Raw genomic sequence first — 16,909 nt, 5'->3', positions numbered from 1 at the left:
GTTCTAACTTTTTAATATACGTCATCTTTTGTCATTTTTAGGTATCTGTTTCTGGTTTTGCGCTTTTACCTTGCATCACTATAGGTTTTAACCAACCTTCCAAGAACTTTTTGCAATTAATTCGAGGAGAAAGACCTAGTGATTCTTTCCTTGAAGGCGGCCTTTCACACATTTGGCCATATAGTGTAGTGGCTATCGAGAACTGGCTCGTTTGCACGTATCTTAAAGGTTGACTTGCAACAAAATTCACATTACAGTTATTTGATATCAAAAGATTCACCGTGTCTTACTTTGTTGTGTTGTAGGTGCAAAATATATGAAAATGTGATTACAAGCTCTTAAAAGCTCAAAAACGAACAGTTAATCGCAGCCACACGAGACCACAGTAGTTTGGATTCTCTTTCCAAAATGGCTCAAATGTGACGTAGTTGTGGTAGATGGTTTCTGTTTACACTCTCATGCAACCTTATTCGTCGAAATATTTTAACAAATTTATATAATTCACGCATTCAATAAAATCATGTCTATTGTTCTTACGCGTCTATTTTATCGTCATTGTAATGCTGTTGTTTTCAGCGCTGATATTTTAAACCCTACCGTAAAAATTCGTGTAATTTTTTAACCTTATCTCGAAGGAATACATATCATTGTCTGATAATCACGACAAGCTTGTTAGTCACTTGTGATAATGGAAAAGTGCTGCAGAAATTATTTGCGAAGTATTGGGTCACATGATCAGATTACGACTTGCCAATTAGACCAGGCCGAAACAAAACTGTAAAGTAGCGAGCATCTATATTTGATACGGGGTCTTCGGTAAAACCCGAAGTGTTTGTCATAAACTAGTGCTACGATAAGTTTTATATTGAGCTTTTTATTGGCCGTTCAATTCACGTGAGAACATCACGTGACAAGACAATAACCAAACTGTAATGACTACGTCAGATAAATAAACAGATTTCAATCTATGGGGGCTTTTCGTTTTTGAGATTTTAAGAGCTTGTAATCACATTTCCACATATTTGGCACCTACAACACAACAGAATACGACATGGTGAATCTTTTGATACCAAATAACTGTGATGTGAATTTTGTTGCAAGTCAACCTTTAAAGATTAGCGGCATTTCAGGGAGGAAACTTGCTAGAAAGTCAGCTCGTATCCAGAGCTTTTCGCGTGTTGAGGCACTCGTATGTAGAGGTATTACTGTACTTTAGTGACGTAGCTTCTGATATATAAAACCTTATTTTACTATAACTTTTACAATGTTCTATCTAATGCATTTGTTTAAATGCTTGAAAGTGTAATCTTGTATACATATTAGCAAGAACCCGATCCTAGACAGAATTAACTTTCCATTGAATGTAAAAGCATTTAGAAAAGGAAAATTCTTTTTGAACTGAATATCTTAGCGAATATCCAAGCTTGCAGAACTCAATGAAAACACCAGAAACCAGATAGAGTAAATGGTTTTTGACAACATGTCAATATGATCTTTCAGAGGTAACAGAAGAAACATAATTATTGCAGTACACCGAGTGTGATAGAGTGTGTATATTTGTTACGAATATAAAAACACCCAGTTTTAGTGTAAAGCTCTTGTTGTTAAAGAGAGAAAGCTTTCTATCTTTTTCTATGTTTTAAATTTCATTTTCATGAATTTCAAGGGTATCAATAGAAACTAAAGTTCTGTCAGCATCCACTTCTTATTTCTCAATCGATCAGAAGTGCCCTCAGTAGTTTGATGATGTTTTTAACAACTAATCGTTCAATCAGCTTGAAACTTCGGACTTATAGTCAAAACATATCATGCATGAATCGACCAGAATTTCATAATTTTACTTAAACTAATTCTTGCTGAACCGAAAAATACTTATGACTTGCTATGAAGGATTGTTATCAAGTAAATATTGGCAATCAAGAGCAACTTCAAAAGTTGCAAGCTGAAAATTGTTGTGTATTTTACAGTAGCCGCGACTGAGGTGTGATTGCACTTCATGAAATTGACTGCCAGCAGAAAGTAAGTGCAACAAACACAGATTGGGCTTTGTCAGACTCTTCCCTCAAACAAAAGTGAGCAAGAAGTGATCACTGACGACTGCACCTAACAATAAACTTTCCTTGTCTTCTAGACATAGCTTTTAATGATTAACGATAGGAAAGGACATTCCTCTATTGATTCCATATTACATATAAATTTACTTACAGATACAAACTGCAACTTCTCTACAATCCTTAGAGCTAATGTCAACACGGATGAGTTTGTGATAATGTGAACAATGTTATCACAGACGACCATCAAAGTCTTGTGTGATTAACACCCACATACGGTGATAGAGTGCGAACCAGCTTTTAGAGAGAATGAGTAGAATCTGTTCTCCCACGCACACACCTGACCCATAGGAAAGATGAAAGTGTTCATTAGTTAAAGCATTCCTAAAAAGGGGCTCGCTTGAGGCACCTTTTTGAGCACTTGCTCAAGTTTGCTGTGAATGCGCTTGGAATGGGTAGGCCTATAAGCATTATGGAGCTTCTACATTATATCTGGAGTGATGCTTCTCAAGAGTACATATTTTCACTGAAGTAATCATAGTCTGCTATGAGTAGTTACGCAAACTCAGAGCAAAGATAATTGTCATAAAAGTTTAGCAAAACCCTGCTTTCAGCAAAAATAAATCCTCTGAGTAAATGCACATAAAAATGTTAATACCTCTGGTAAGTACTAACAGAACTGGTACTTGTTGCTTAACATTAGCACAACTCCATCATAAGAGAATATACATGTACATCACACAAAACTACAGTTATGATATAAAGTAGCCATTAAATTCTTCAAAAACACATCAACCAATCAGCAATCAGCCAGTATCATGTCCAACTAAGCCCAATCGAAAATGACAACAAATATTCAGCTTCAATTTTTTTATAATCAAAACTTCACTCATCTAGAAGGGTGGTCAAGCCAGACCAAGTTTCAAAATTTCTTTAATGGGTGACCATGTCGCAGCAAGATCTAAGCTTGCGACATCTGTAGTTTTAGTTGAAGAGAGCAGCCAGAGTAACCAAAAGTTAACGTCTGCAACTGGACTGGTATTGGTCATACCCGATTCGGCTAAATGCAACCAGTTTTTTACATGATTGAAGAACATTACTAGCAAACACAATCTTTTTCCTTTCTTTGGCATTGCAATAACCAATTCATCCTCCGTAATATGTCAAGCTTGCAAACTGGATTATAAACGAACAATATACATGGAATCGCATGACAATAAAATAAAAAAAAACTGTAATCTTTACCATGATTGGAAATGTTTTTGTCTGTCTGAAGCTAGGCTTAGAGGTTGCAAAAAATATTGTATTCAACACGATTCAAACTCACAGCCTTCAGCTCGATAAACCAACACTCTACCACATGCCCTGATCGGCTGCCTTCCAAAATTTCAGAATAATCATTCAGTTAGTTATGACACCTGACGTCACGGCTCACTCCGTCTGCCATGATATTAGTGATCTTAATTTGCGGAGTTTGGTTCGGACTTGTGTGGCTGCTTGTAATAAATGTTGGTTTCTCCGCTTAAGATCTGAACAATTTGGAAGCATCTTGTGCATTGCAGTGTGGCCATAGCTTTGTGAGGAGGCTTAACGGCCAGAAAGATTTCACTGTATGACAACATATTGGGCAACTTCATTTAGTCATGCTATGATTTCTGGAAAAATTAGGAAATGACTTGCTCAACGGAAAGCAGCTATACTGTATTGCTCAACTTTCTAAACATAAAACACAACAATGAGAGAATTCATTAAAAGGTGAGATATGAAAATGAACTAAACAACCTGCTTTAGGCTAAAAGCCAGACAAAACACTGCTAAAACTAAGAGGAACGGCAGAAACTCATATAGACACACTTAGAGGCAATTTTAGTGTTAATCCAATGGCTAAATAATTAGAGTGGTTAACCATCAAAAGAACCATATCCGTGTTGGCCTGTCTAAAACTGTAAGTACTAGCATCCGACAGAGATGGTCAGCTGTGCTAATAAATCACACCAAATTACTATCTGTACAATTACTCCTAAATGTAGGGAAGCAAATGATTGGTGCAGGTGTTAAATAGTTCGTCTAACAAGCTGAATGTCTCAAGTTTGAATGCCATATGCCGCAGTCTTTTTTCCAATCATTCATGGATGCCAACTGAGGATGGCCACAGTTTTTATTATGATACGGATTGCAACGCTTCCAAGATGAAGCATTAAAACACATCGATGTAACATACTACGTACGCCTTCACCTCTGCCTTATTTGTCACAGTTTAACAATGGCAGTGTGAATATTTGCCAGCAGATAAATCGGATTAGTCTTCAATAGAATGTCGAAAAATTAGGAAACGGCACAGATCATCGCATAACAATAGAAAACTTACTCCACCTTAAAAAGGTATCAGTCATGCCTGGCGAGGTTTGTGAAACCAATTTAATAGCAATATATATATACTAGCAATTCCCCTGTCATACAGCCCTCGACCAAAGTGATAATGGAAAAAAGAAAGGGTACTGCTGGTTGTTGAAAAAGTAGTTGTCAGCAGAAATTGACAGAGTATAGTGTAAATGAGGGTTGTTCGAGATGATATAAAATAAATTTGAGGGAGTACGACTCCACAAAGGTGCAACAAACAATTTATTTTGGAGGTACATGTAAAGTTGGGTTGAAACCAGGTATAGGAGTAATTGGTTAATTGTTGATATTACAGTTGTATTTGGTAGTGTAATATAAATAGATATATAAAAGTGAAAAGTTATATTTTAGAAGTGTAAGTATAGAAAAATGTTAGGAGTGTTGTGAATAGATAGTATATCGGGAATGTAAAGTTGTATATAAAGTAATAGAAATGGAATAATGGTATATGATATAGAATAATGTTGTATGGATTTATATGTAGGCCCTATATAAGTATATGTAAAGTATTTTGTTTACGAACTAATAATAAAGGAACTATAAAATAATAGATATATAGAAAAAGGAGACATATAAAGTGTTTAGAAAAAGTTCATATAGAAAATACTAGTAATAGTTTTGTTAGATAAGTTCAGTGTTAAAGGTCGCGCAGTCTAGTCTCCTCTCTTTTACGTTGTAGGATTTGGTCATTGATAGCTAATCGAGTGGTGCGCTCTCTAGCGTAGTTGTTAACAAGTAAGTCATTAATGTTTCGAACTTGAGAGAGGGAAGAGTATAGTTCATATTGGAAAAAAAGTTTGTTTCCTGTTACAACAGTAAAATATTGAGAGTTGGTTTGTGTGAATAGTAACCGATGAACCGTTAGCCTATGAATAGTAACTTTAAGATCTAGAAATCGGATTTTACTGAAGGTGCACAAATTTTTCAGTTTCCCTAACAGTAGGGAAAAGTATAGTTCAGTAAAATCTAATCTCAAGATCTTAAAGTTACTATTCTCAATATTTTACCGTTGGAACAGGAAACAAACTTTTTCCAATATGAACTATATATAACTATTATATAGTCTTCCGAGAAAGAGCAACAAAAATAATCCAGCACAATTTTGGTCATAGACTGGTGAAATGTGCCCGGTTTTCTCGTGAAATGTGCACAGCTTTATGGTTCTACTATCTGTCACACGGCTTCATAGGTGTTTTGTTGGCCAGTCTTAATTTTGATTGAAAAGGTTTGTCAGGTTTTAAGGACGATTTTAGGCCAAATTAGTCGTTCTAGTTATGTATACTCCAATCAGATGGGTAAAGGTGTAAACACACTAGGCGATTTTATCGCGAGCGTCATGAGGAGGGCGGAGATATCGCTAGCGTGTGAATAAACACACTTGAGCGATTCACTAGCAAGCGATATAATGGGCACGCCCACAAACTGCCAATAAAATTCCGTACCATTAGTTTCTTCGGAGTTAATAAATTTAGGTCAGTCAATATGGCGCAGTCTAGGCGACAACGTAAACAACTTACGCATTTGTTATTAAACCTATCTCACTTTCACGGATTGTACACTGCCTACACTACAAGGAGACATAAGAAAAACGAATATTGCATTTTTAACTGTAATATTTTTATACGTATTTTATTTTGTAGCGGTTTTTTATATTCAGGCCTAATGTATTAAATATTTACCGTTCTCAAGATGGTCAACCTGTGCAACGATTGATTCCAAATGTTGGTTTTCAACTTGGATTTTTTTGTAATTTTTGTTTGTTATGGTGCACATGACTGGGCGTGCTATTATTAAATTTATGAACAATTCAGTGCTCGTTCTGAAGATGTTTCAATATTAACAAAATAGCAAATTGTCGCTGCTGCACGTTGGTGAACATCGATAAGAAATAATTACCCGCCATAAAATTGCATTCTGGTAAAATCCAACCAATCGAAATGCATCTCGCTAGCGATAAAGTTGTGCAGAGAAAGTCTAGCGTTATCGCTTTGGATGAGCACGCTGGGTGAATTCTAGCGCAGATTAGCGCCACGCAGCGCGATATCGCTCTAAATATCGCCTAGTGTGTTTATACCTTTAGTTTTAGGATATTGTCGACACTTTTCAATGACTTGGTAACATATTTAAATAGGTTCATATGTGTTTTGTATCATTATTATACTTAAACGCCTCCACACAAAAATGGTTAAATTTTTTGATGGGATTTCGGTACGAGGGCTTGGGTACGGCCATTGACGAATAGTCTTTGGGAGTTGTGTACACATATGCATTTATCGTAAAGCTCCCAAACACTCGCTTCGCTCGTGTTTGGTCGTGGAATAACCCATTCGAATAAAGGCTCAGCTCTTCATCAACAAACTGAATCAAAAATTAAATATGGGATAAAAATGCTAAACCAGAATAGGAAGAACATTTAACACCTAGTCTGCTGTTAAGCTAGTAATGTTACAGTTTTGTGTCTTATAAAGAACTTAGATGCCACAGTATAATATCTCCATCTACATCTGTTAATGTTAGGGTTCTAAGCAACAATGGCTCAAGGAGAACTCGAATTTAAAACACTAGTTAATAGCTATATAGCGGCTGTAGCTTTTATGAGTAGATAACTCCATTATTCCTGGAAACTGCTGGTGAGCCGCAACAGAAATAAATAAAAAGGCTGCAAGCATTTAATTTGCATATTCATATAAGTGAGTTAACAAGGTTATGACTATCATAAATTTTCAGTATACCAGTCATTTGATTATAATTTTAACTCTGTGTAAATCTTTAACACTACAGCTCATAGTTAAAAAATTATTACGCTGTGATATGATTTCATTACCGGTGAGAAACATTGAAGAAAGTGTGCTATTGGAAAACCGAAGATTATGAGAATAGAGCCTGACTAGACATTACCAACAATTTTGGTTAACGAGGCTGAGAAACCAATTAATATTTATAAATATATACATAAAAACGACCTTTCAAAAAACTTCATAGCAACAGATTTGACTACTTCCTAAATTATTGTACAGATGATCATTTTTTTAAAAATGTTGTTCTTTTGGGCACCAGAAAATTGAACCTATCCAGGTAATTCCGTACATTTCTGAGCGGTTTTAAGACATGGCTAATCTTGCCTAAAAGATTTATTTTAACTTTCAATGTCCAATGTTAATAGATAAGTTCTATTGAAAGCTGCTTAAGCATTATAACAAACGAAATTCCACTTTACTCCTAGATGAGCAACTGTGCAGAGAGTTATTTAATCTCTATTACTAAACTATATCAATAAAAATATTGAATAAATGGTGCAAAGTAAAATGTTAACAATAATTTTGCAAACTTTGTAAGAAAAGGTTTCTTAGTTCCATGAGGTTGGTCAACACTTAAGGGCTACTCATAAGAGTTAGTAAATGTTAGTCTAGGGGTGTATACAATCCAAAAGTAATTTATATATATATAGTTATAGGAATATAGTTACTGCAATAAAAAGTCAATCGTTTACTTGGCATTTATTTGACAATTGAGAAGTAATTTTCTAAAACCTATTCATAGCATTTATATGACCTTCCAAGAAAATGCACATAATCATGACAGATACATTTAATCCTGTGACATGGAAAATGTAGTTCTCAAAACTTTTTATTATCAAATATCCATTCATCACAAACCAAATGTGAACATTGGACAACGATATGTCGAGGAAACAATGAACGACAGCATTCACGCACTATAAAAACACGGATATAGACAGGTCCATGTAGACTCGACCAAAAAAGTCCCTTAGTAAATGGTAACACTGCCTTCCACCGACACACCTGGATGTACATTGCGCCACCCATTGTCTAATCTACTTAGTTTTTACAATTTAATAGCAACATCTGGAAGAAACTAAAACATGATTCGGGGAAATTTATTAGATGTCAGAAATGGTAGCAAAATAATTTTGGCATTTCCCCTGTGACAGGCAGTCGTTCGCTGTGAGAGACAATATGGCCACTAACAATGTGCTAGATGATGGATGGTAGAGCAGAAGACCAGCGATGTAAACTCACAAATACACTGAACAGTGAAACGGAGTACCACAATATGAGGAAAATCCAAATTGCAAAGAGAAAATAAGATTATATCTGGAAAATGAACATCTGGGCCCGTGCTTGAAAAAGTGACAAAAGCCTCAGACACATGTGCATAGGATTATGTAAACCTTAAAGGTTTCACTCTTGCATTAGCCTGAACAGACACGATAGAAAAAAACTAGATAATATTATGAGATTGGCTTAAAAATCGTTGTACTGGCAAATGAAACTAAAATAATTTTAATAGTTCATTTCAACCTAATAACCCTTTAGTGTGTATTGATTTGAAGAGATAAAAGAAAAGATGACAACTCTTGTATTTGAGAAAATTTAATTGATTGTAAATCCATACATGTAAATCCATACATGTAAATCTATAGATAACACTATTTTTATCCTGAGTTCTCTTTATGTGATATACTGTAAGTAATTCAAGTACTATACTGTAAGTAAACTGATTTACTGTAAGTGAACGTGATATATTATAAGTAAATCACATTCATACTTACATCTATGCAAGGAAAGAGACTAGGTAGATAGATAAGTAGAACTCAACAAAGGAGGATTATATATAGTTTTTTGCACCTAAGTTACTGCTATACCGATACGACTGCACGGAGTGATATGAGACAACTCCTAGTATTAAAAGGCGTTACTGTGTGGAGGGGTGCTGAAAATGCGTGTCGAGTTGTAGTAGCGAAATTACTAATGTAGGAGCAGACAAATTTTCTTTTCAGCGCTGAGATCTGGTGGAGGAAGAGGTTTTTAACTTCGCAATTGGGTTGTGAGCGCTTTAGTAAAAGAGGTTCCTAACTTCGCAACAGGGTTGTGAGTGCTATAGCAAATGAGGCTCCTGAGTTGTGAGTGCTATAGTAAAATAAGTTCTTAACGAAGTTGTGAGCACTATGGTAAAATACTAACTTCTGACCTAAAAACTTTAAGCCTCAAAGAGGTCAAATCCACAAAGACTCTCTACAAATTCATAGAATGAAAACTATTTTTCTTTGAATTAATAGAATTTAGCTGTTTTGTGGAAATGTTGAAAAATATTGAAAAGACAACTCTTGACATTACATAAAAATGCTAGCTGTCTAAACTTTTTAACCCTTTCGTAAGCGTGGCGAAATTAATGTCTTCCAGAGTTTTGAGCGTAGAGACATTTATGTCGTTTGAGAAATCCCAAAAGCAGTGATTTGTCAGACGTTTTGTTGCTGGCTATTTTTGTTTGGTTCATCAAATATTATTTTAGCTTTATACTATTAAACATAATCTTATTGTGTTCGCTATAATAGTCCGTCAAACCTAACAAAAGAACAAAGCTCCTATGGCTACCACTACATCGATCAACTACCACCGAAACAACTTCTATCGCGAACTACTACAACGCCTAAAACTACTATCGAAACAAAACAATGGCAAGTCAAACAAAACGACTGCGTCAAACAATTGCTACTAGAACCAACAACTAGGAAAATATTGCTGATTATGTGGTTAAAACTGATGAATCTTGTTCCAGCGGAAGCGATATTGATGCCAATAATTTCGATGTAGAGTCAGAAACCGGTAGCGATAGTGATGAATCTGAACGTGCCGACGGTCATGATCTAACTACTAGAAATGCTTAAAAAAATATCACATGTAGTGACTTCTATGTGTGTGAGTTACATGTATTTTAAATTTCATGTAACTATTCCTGTGAAAAAAAAAGTTATGACGTTTTATGTATCCCTATGTACAAATTGTTAGTCGTTTTGCAAATATATTCACTCTGTACCAAAAGGTTTAATTAATTAATACACTTGTGAAAGGGTTAACACTAAGTAGTTTGCAAATTACATGAAAAGACAACTCTTAATATTGTAGCAACTCGTAATATTGATGATCTTGCACAAAATTTTAATAGATTTTATCAGAAAGTATCAGTATTTTTCTATTATTTACGATTGCTTTTGATGTTGAAAGTGACCTGCCTGCCAGGATGTTTTAAGATTAAAATCGACAAAACTTGACAGCGATTAAAACGCTCAGAATAAAACTACTGGCCCAGACTTTTCCAAAAATGATGTAAATACCGTATTTTTCGGACTATAAACCGCACCTCTATAGAAGCCGCATCTGCTTTATTTTCCGACAAACGATAATAAAACAATACATAGTCCGCACCTTTGTATAGGCCACAGACCACGGCAGACCATACCACGGCAGCAACTTTGCTGTTAAAACGGAACAGTGCCTAATGCCACTGTTTCGTATTAACCGACGCTTTTTAACCTAGTGCCTAACGGAAAAGTACCATAAGGCATTGTTTAGTTTTTTCTTTCACCGCTAGAAGCGCACTAACTGGAGATTCTGGTTAATGTGCCCTAGCGGTGAAAGAAAAAGCCATAGAGTAGCCGCACCCATATACAAGCCGCACGGCTCAAATCATCAGAAAAAGATATTGGCTAATAGTCCGAAAAATACTGTAATCGTGCGTAATGTTTATGAGTGGTAAATATAAGTAAAGACAAAGACACGGCGTCATTGGCATCGGGTACTTATATATATAGGAAAAGTCGGACAATTTCTACCCAATCAAACCTAGCTACAAATTATTTGGAACATATACATATATATATATATATATATAAGTGTATCTGAAACTATATTTGCCATTTTATTTTAAAAATTAATACAACTACAAAATACAATACTGTAAAACCCCTATTTGACCGCCACAATGGGAGCAGGGTTGAAAAAAGGCCAGGCTTTAATTTAAAACCACTTTTAATCGAATGCCACTTCTATTTGACCATAACTATTTGACATTCTTGATATTTACGAACCCATAACAGCAAGTGGTCAGTAGAAATGTCCACAAAACCCGTACTAATAATAACAATTAATCCATTTATTGTTTCTGTGCACATCAAACTCTGTTCTCCAACTCTTTATGTTCTTCAACAAGTCTTTGTTTTATTTCCGTTAAAACTTGGAAAGCAACACCATAGAAATAACTAGTAACTGCATCAGGCTAACAGTAGGTCACTGTTTAACGCGGTCTTGATACTGAGAAGAATGTGAAAAAAGTTTTCACATTTACAATGGAATCTGTGCTACTACGTTTTTTAAGGCTACAAATTTTGAGGCTATTTTGATTACATACAGTTTCTCTTTATTTGTGCAGAAGTGTATATTCTAAAGTGAATCGGGTAAATGACTTGCCCCGCTAAAAAATTGTTTGGATGCTAATATCGACTAGTTCAGCAGTGCAGAAACAGAGTTGAGGTCAGCATACACTGTGGGAAGTATTGAACAGCTAAAAATGATGAAATTGTTCTTTACGTATGCAACAATCAGAACGAAACCTGCCGAACAAATGATGCAAAGATTGTTGTTTCGAAAATGTTAATTTTTGTTTCGGCATATATTATAAATATGGCTTTTTATGTCACTTGTTGATGAATGTATATTAGTACCGTTCGATAAATTATTATGATATAACTCATAAATTTTCAGATTTACAGTATATTATTTGATAGCATCATTGCGGTAATATGACCATGGTGATTGACGCTCGTAACACCTCTTTAATTACACATAAAAAGCTAGTTTTGGCTGCAAACTGTAACAAACATATCAATGAGTGCACTGAGCTTTTATGCAATCTTGTTAAATATAGTTATAAAATGAAAAATATGCCTTCAAATTTAGAACGAAATAAAAAACTTGAAAACCCAACCAATTGCAACACAGGCTTATTATAAGACCATCATAGGTTAATTGCGAGCAACGTATATCAACTGGTAGATATGTATGCATCAGCTTTCCCATACATATTTATTTACAGATCTACTACAAATTGTAGGTAAGTTAGAAAATTTCTTGCATCCAAAAGGGCTAATCTAATGTCTCTTCGCACGAAGGAGAGCGCAAAATATGGCGGCACTTGATTTACCCGTGAAATGGTTTAATTTATCTTCATAATACTCTGACGATGTGTTTGAAAAATACCATGTTACCCTCTATTAAACACCACCTCTAATAAAGCGCCACTGTTAGGTAAGAGTTGAAAAATTGAGTGCCATGGAATTCAAATAAAGGGTTTACGGTATCGGTCAATCATGAGACATAACACTGTAATTTGAATACATAGCCGATGTCAAAACGAGAGGGACAAACAAGAAACACGACGACTGACGCTTTTTGGAAACAAAATTTCCTTTTGAGCAATTTTATTTTGGGTATTTTAATCTCGAAACAACTTGACAGGTGGAGCATCTCAAACACCAAGAACAAACGCATAAAATCATCAGAAAATCTACTAAAATTTTGTGGGAGTTCATCTTTAAATCTTTTGCACATTGACACGGCGACATTATTGTCACGAAGAGAAAGAAACTCATGATATTATAGCTCAGGAAGTTTTGCTTCCTAAGGCTATATGAACCTTTTTAATATTATAGGCATTACAACGGAATACGAGCCATGCTTCATTCGGACAGGCTAAAAATATGCATATGATCAACAAGGGAGTGTGTATATTATTCACCAGTTTTACCCAGAAATAGAGTAAGTACACAATAAAACATGACTTACTTAAGTGAGCGACCATCACAAGCAACGATTTTAAGTGTGTCTACAGGTACTGTATCCTGGTTTTCACGTATCTCAGCGTTCTTCATTAGCAGGGTCCATACATTGTCACAGAATCTGTATGTGTGCAACCTGGCCTATAACGCAACAACAAAGATTTACTCATGACATCAGCAAAACCATGCATTCATTTTGCCAATTGGACACACACAGTCAAAATACAACCTTAGGCAGAAGGAACTGGAACAAAAAGGTTTTCCATGAGGCCAGTACTTATAATCAGTAAGTCAATGGCTGATCGTAAACTTAAAACAGCCATTGTCATTTGCTTTTTATGATTTGCGAGCAAAATGTGTACAAGACGTGTGTATATTTGGGAGTTGTTAGAACATTGGAAGAAGCAAAAAATGACTTCCAAAAATTAAAACTACGCAAATTTATGTAAATGCTAGAAACACCAACTTGGCATAGTAGAGTTGCGACAAAAATATTAAAAATCAATGAGCCGCAGAAAGGATGAAAGCATTAGTTGCGCTTAGAATGAGAAATGATAACATGGTTTAGGGTAAAAGAACAAATATGTGCTGAAATATATATTTAATCGCTGCACATCTGCAGAATTGATTGCAAATGATAAACCAAAATCCAAAACTATTAGCTAATTCTTAGGATACTACTATGCTGCATGATATAAGGACTCTGTCATCTTGGCCGGAAATGTCTATGTCTCATAGCAAGGGACTGCAGACATGCCCAGTTGCAGAGAACAATTTAAGGTTGGAGGTCCTTCTTGTCACCACCAGAGGTCTTTTTGGGATTTGTACCTCAGCCTGTTGTTTGCGGATCAGGCATGCTAGAGCACTAGGCTACAGTTGCTTTATGCATAACAGTCAACAACCAGCTGCATAAATTCGTATGGTTTCAGGGCTAAAACCAACACTCATAGGATGTCCAACAAAAAAAATCACTTAAATATTTTTGAATCTTAGAAAGTATAATCAAAAAACTAAAATGACCATCAAAATGATTGTGCCAGTTTTATTCAAAACTTTTTTCATGCAACAATTCAGACGGTGAGTGGGGTTGTTGAAAATCATAGAGGTTAATAAGTCACAGACCTCATAGAAATTAAAGCTGAACTCACACTACACTGTAGTAAATGATATCAGAAAGTATCCACATTTTTCTGTCATTCGTGATTGTTTTTATGTCTTAGGTGATCTGACTGTTAGAATGTTTTCAAATGAAAACCAAGAAAACTTGATCGTTGTTAAAAGCTCAGATACGAGCAAAAGTGCGAATAGGACATCTATAGTTCCACTTCGGCCAAGAAACCGACAGAATGGTGATGAGTAATGCTGCAACTTGAATGCGAGAGCCGATATCAACAACGAAAGAGACAGGCAGCCGCGCAACCAGTAACATTTCAGCACATTTTTTATGAGAGTTTCAGCCGCAAGCAAGTTTTGCCAATTTCAATTATGAAACATCCTGGCAGTCAAATCACCCTAAACATTCAAAGTAATCGCAAACGAAAGAAAAATCCTGAAACTTTCCAATAAAATATGCTAAAGTTTTGTGTAAGTTCAGCTTTAAGGCAACCGCTTGTCATTTAACAAACCTTGAAGGTGATTCTGTTTTTAGCCTTTTTACTGAGACATTCATTGATTGCCTCATCAAAGGACTGTAAGGTCTTCAGCGCTAGCGAAGGTGACATCATTCCATTCTAAAAAATAGAATCTACCGTAACACACTAGTGTACATCATAAAATAATGACATTGGACCAGCATAGGCCCACATGAAGTGTATGAAAATAATGGAATGCTTGCTGGTTATGTTTTGTTGATTGCGAAGCTCTAGGCTTATTCAACAACTATTTACAGAAATTGTTTGAGCAAATCATACTAATAAAAAATTACTGTCTTATAGCCAATGTTGTTGAAAAAAAAACTGTTTGGAAGGAGGAGCTTTTTCCACATCATTCTGTATCACATAAACTATATTTTTAACCACAGTTATACCTCAACGTAAAAGTGCCTAACATAACCTACAAGAAAATTAAGAAACGAGCAAAATTCTTGACAAATTTCTCTCTGTAGATACGATAAAACTTTGAGATACGAGCCGATTCTCGATGCGGCCGCTAAGTGGCCAAGTATGCGAGAGTCCGCTTTCGATAACAGCATTTTTCGGACTTTTTTGTCAAATCAATTTGTAAACTTTTTTTTAAAAAGCTGGTTAAAGTTAAGAGTGAAAGTGAAGCAAAATGCACAAAGCCGGAAACAGACAAAAGAATTAAAACAAATATAAAATTAAGTCAAGTCTAGTAAAAGGCTAAAACTTAGCTTCAAGTGTCTGTTTAGTAAGATGAGTTTATTTAAGTTACATACAAACTTTATGTTATGTATAGTCACAAGTCTAGTGTGCCGAATGCGTTGCTACCAATTCTCTCTCACACCACCATTAGCCACTACCCTTGTCTCGCCGACAAGAACCTCATACAATACTATGCACAGTGATACTATCTTCTACTAAATAGGTACTCACTACTTTGCGTTTTTTCATCTTAATATCTTGTCTTTAGGTGGTTTTGTCATAGTATGGGAACAGAATAATTTGTATTTAGTTATTTTATAAAGGAAATATTGTTTTGAGATACGAAAACATAGTCAAGAGAACAGCTTTGTAACCCATTACGCTCATATGCCTAGGTATGACAGCACTATAAAATTTTGACATGCTATTTGACTAACTCGACAAGTTTTCTACAGTTTTGTAGTTCAACCAAAAATAAGTGTGGTGTCAAATCTGTTGGTTTGATTCGAGCTGATGGCTAACAGTGTAGGCTAATTGCTGAAAAGTGAGAGGTTACTAATATTTTGGTTCAAGACAAAATACTTCGCATTGTGAAGTGAATTTCTTGGGGATATGACAAAATTGCTACTTATACATATTTTTGGTAAAGAACTAATTTTTTCCAGCTATTGTTATAGCTATAATTTTTTTTCCAAAGGATGCAAATTTGGCAAGTTTGCAGACAAATAAGTAGCAAAAAAGGTTTGTCTTGTTGAAGAAAATGTGTCTACTCTGAAATGAAAAATAGCAGGAGCATTCAAACTGAGGTAATTAAGACCATTGGCTATAAACTAACATATGGGATTAGTAGAATAAAGCACAAAGTTGTCTATTCTGTTATGAAAAGAGCAACCGAGCACAACTAACTATTCGGATTCTTATAAAATACATACACCTTTAACATATTAAGCAATGGTGTGACATTACTACTGGAACATGCATGTTAGTCATCTGCAGGCTATAATAATCAGGATTCAAGCTCTGCATACTAAATTTATACAAAAAAAAATGCTATTAACATGAGACAAAAATAGAACATCGGTGATTATTAAAGGTATCATTTGTTATTTGGTCACTAATCCTTTCCCCACTATCCATGGACAAATTTAGCTTTCAGCCTACTGCCAGCCATTTTACTGAAAAATGCCGGTTTGGCTGCATTATATGTATAAAATGTTTTCCATTTCAAAGCCTATCTAGAACACTTTGTTATATATTTTATTTTATAAACAGAGCTATGAAAAAGTTCAATGTATCTACTACCCTACAGGATGAAAATATCCGATGGATATAAAAATTCACGATTTCGCGAACAGTCAATTCCGTGAACTAATAAATTCCGCGAAAAAATAGTTCTATTTTTAATCACAAGGGAGAATAACTACTGCCTCAAATTTAAAAACTAGTCGCTAGGCATAAATACTAAATGTAGCTGAGTTTCAAAACCTTTTTAAAATAGTCGC

The 16,909-nt window shown here is 35.1% G+C and overlaps 1 protein-coding gene across 1 annotated transcript in view; it reads right to left on the bottom strand.

The window, feature by feature from the left end:
• The window catches only part of LOC137396181 (transcription initiation factor IIA subunit 2-like), a 40,860-nt gene that overhangs the window by 4,158 nt on the left and 19,793 nt on the right, over window positions 1–16,909 (bottom strand). Inside the window, exons 2-3 of the mRNA XM_068082334.1 lie at window positions 14,712–14,816; window positions 13,094–13,227 (exon numbers count right to left, since the gene is read on the bottom strand). Of these exons, the coding sequence (XP_067938435.1) occupies window positions 13,094–13,227; window positions 14,712–14,816 (239 nt within the window). The remainder of the gene's footprint in view (window positions 1–13,093; window positions 13,228–14,711; window positions 14,817–16,909) is intronic.

Source organism: Watersipora subatra, chromosome 5, assembly GCF_963576615.1.
Source record: "Watersipora subatra chromosome 5, tzWatSuba1.1, whole genome shotgun sequence".
Classification (NCBI taxonomy): domain Eukaryota; kingdom Metazoa; phylum Bryozoa; class Gymnolaemata; order Cheilostomatida; family Watersiporidae; genus Watersipora; species Watersipora subatra.
This window is presented reverse-complemented; position numbering and strand designations above follow the sequence as displayed.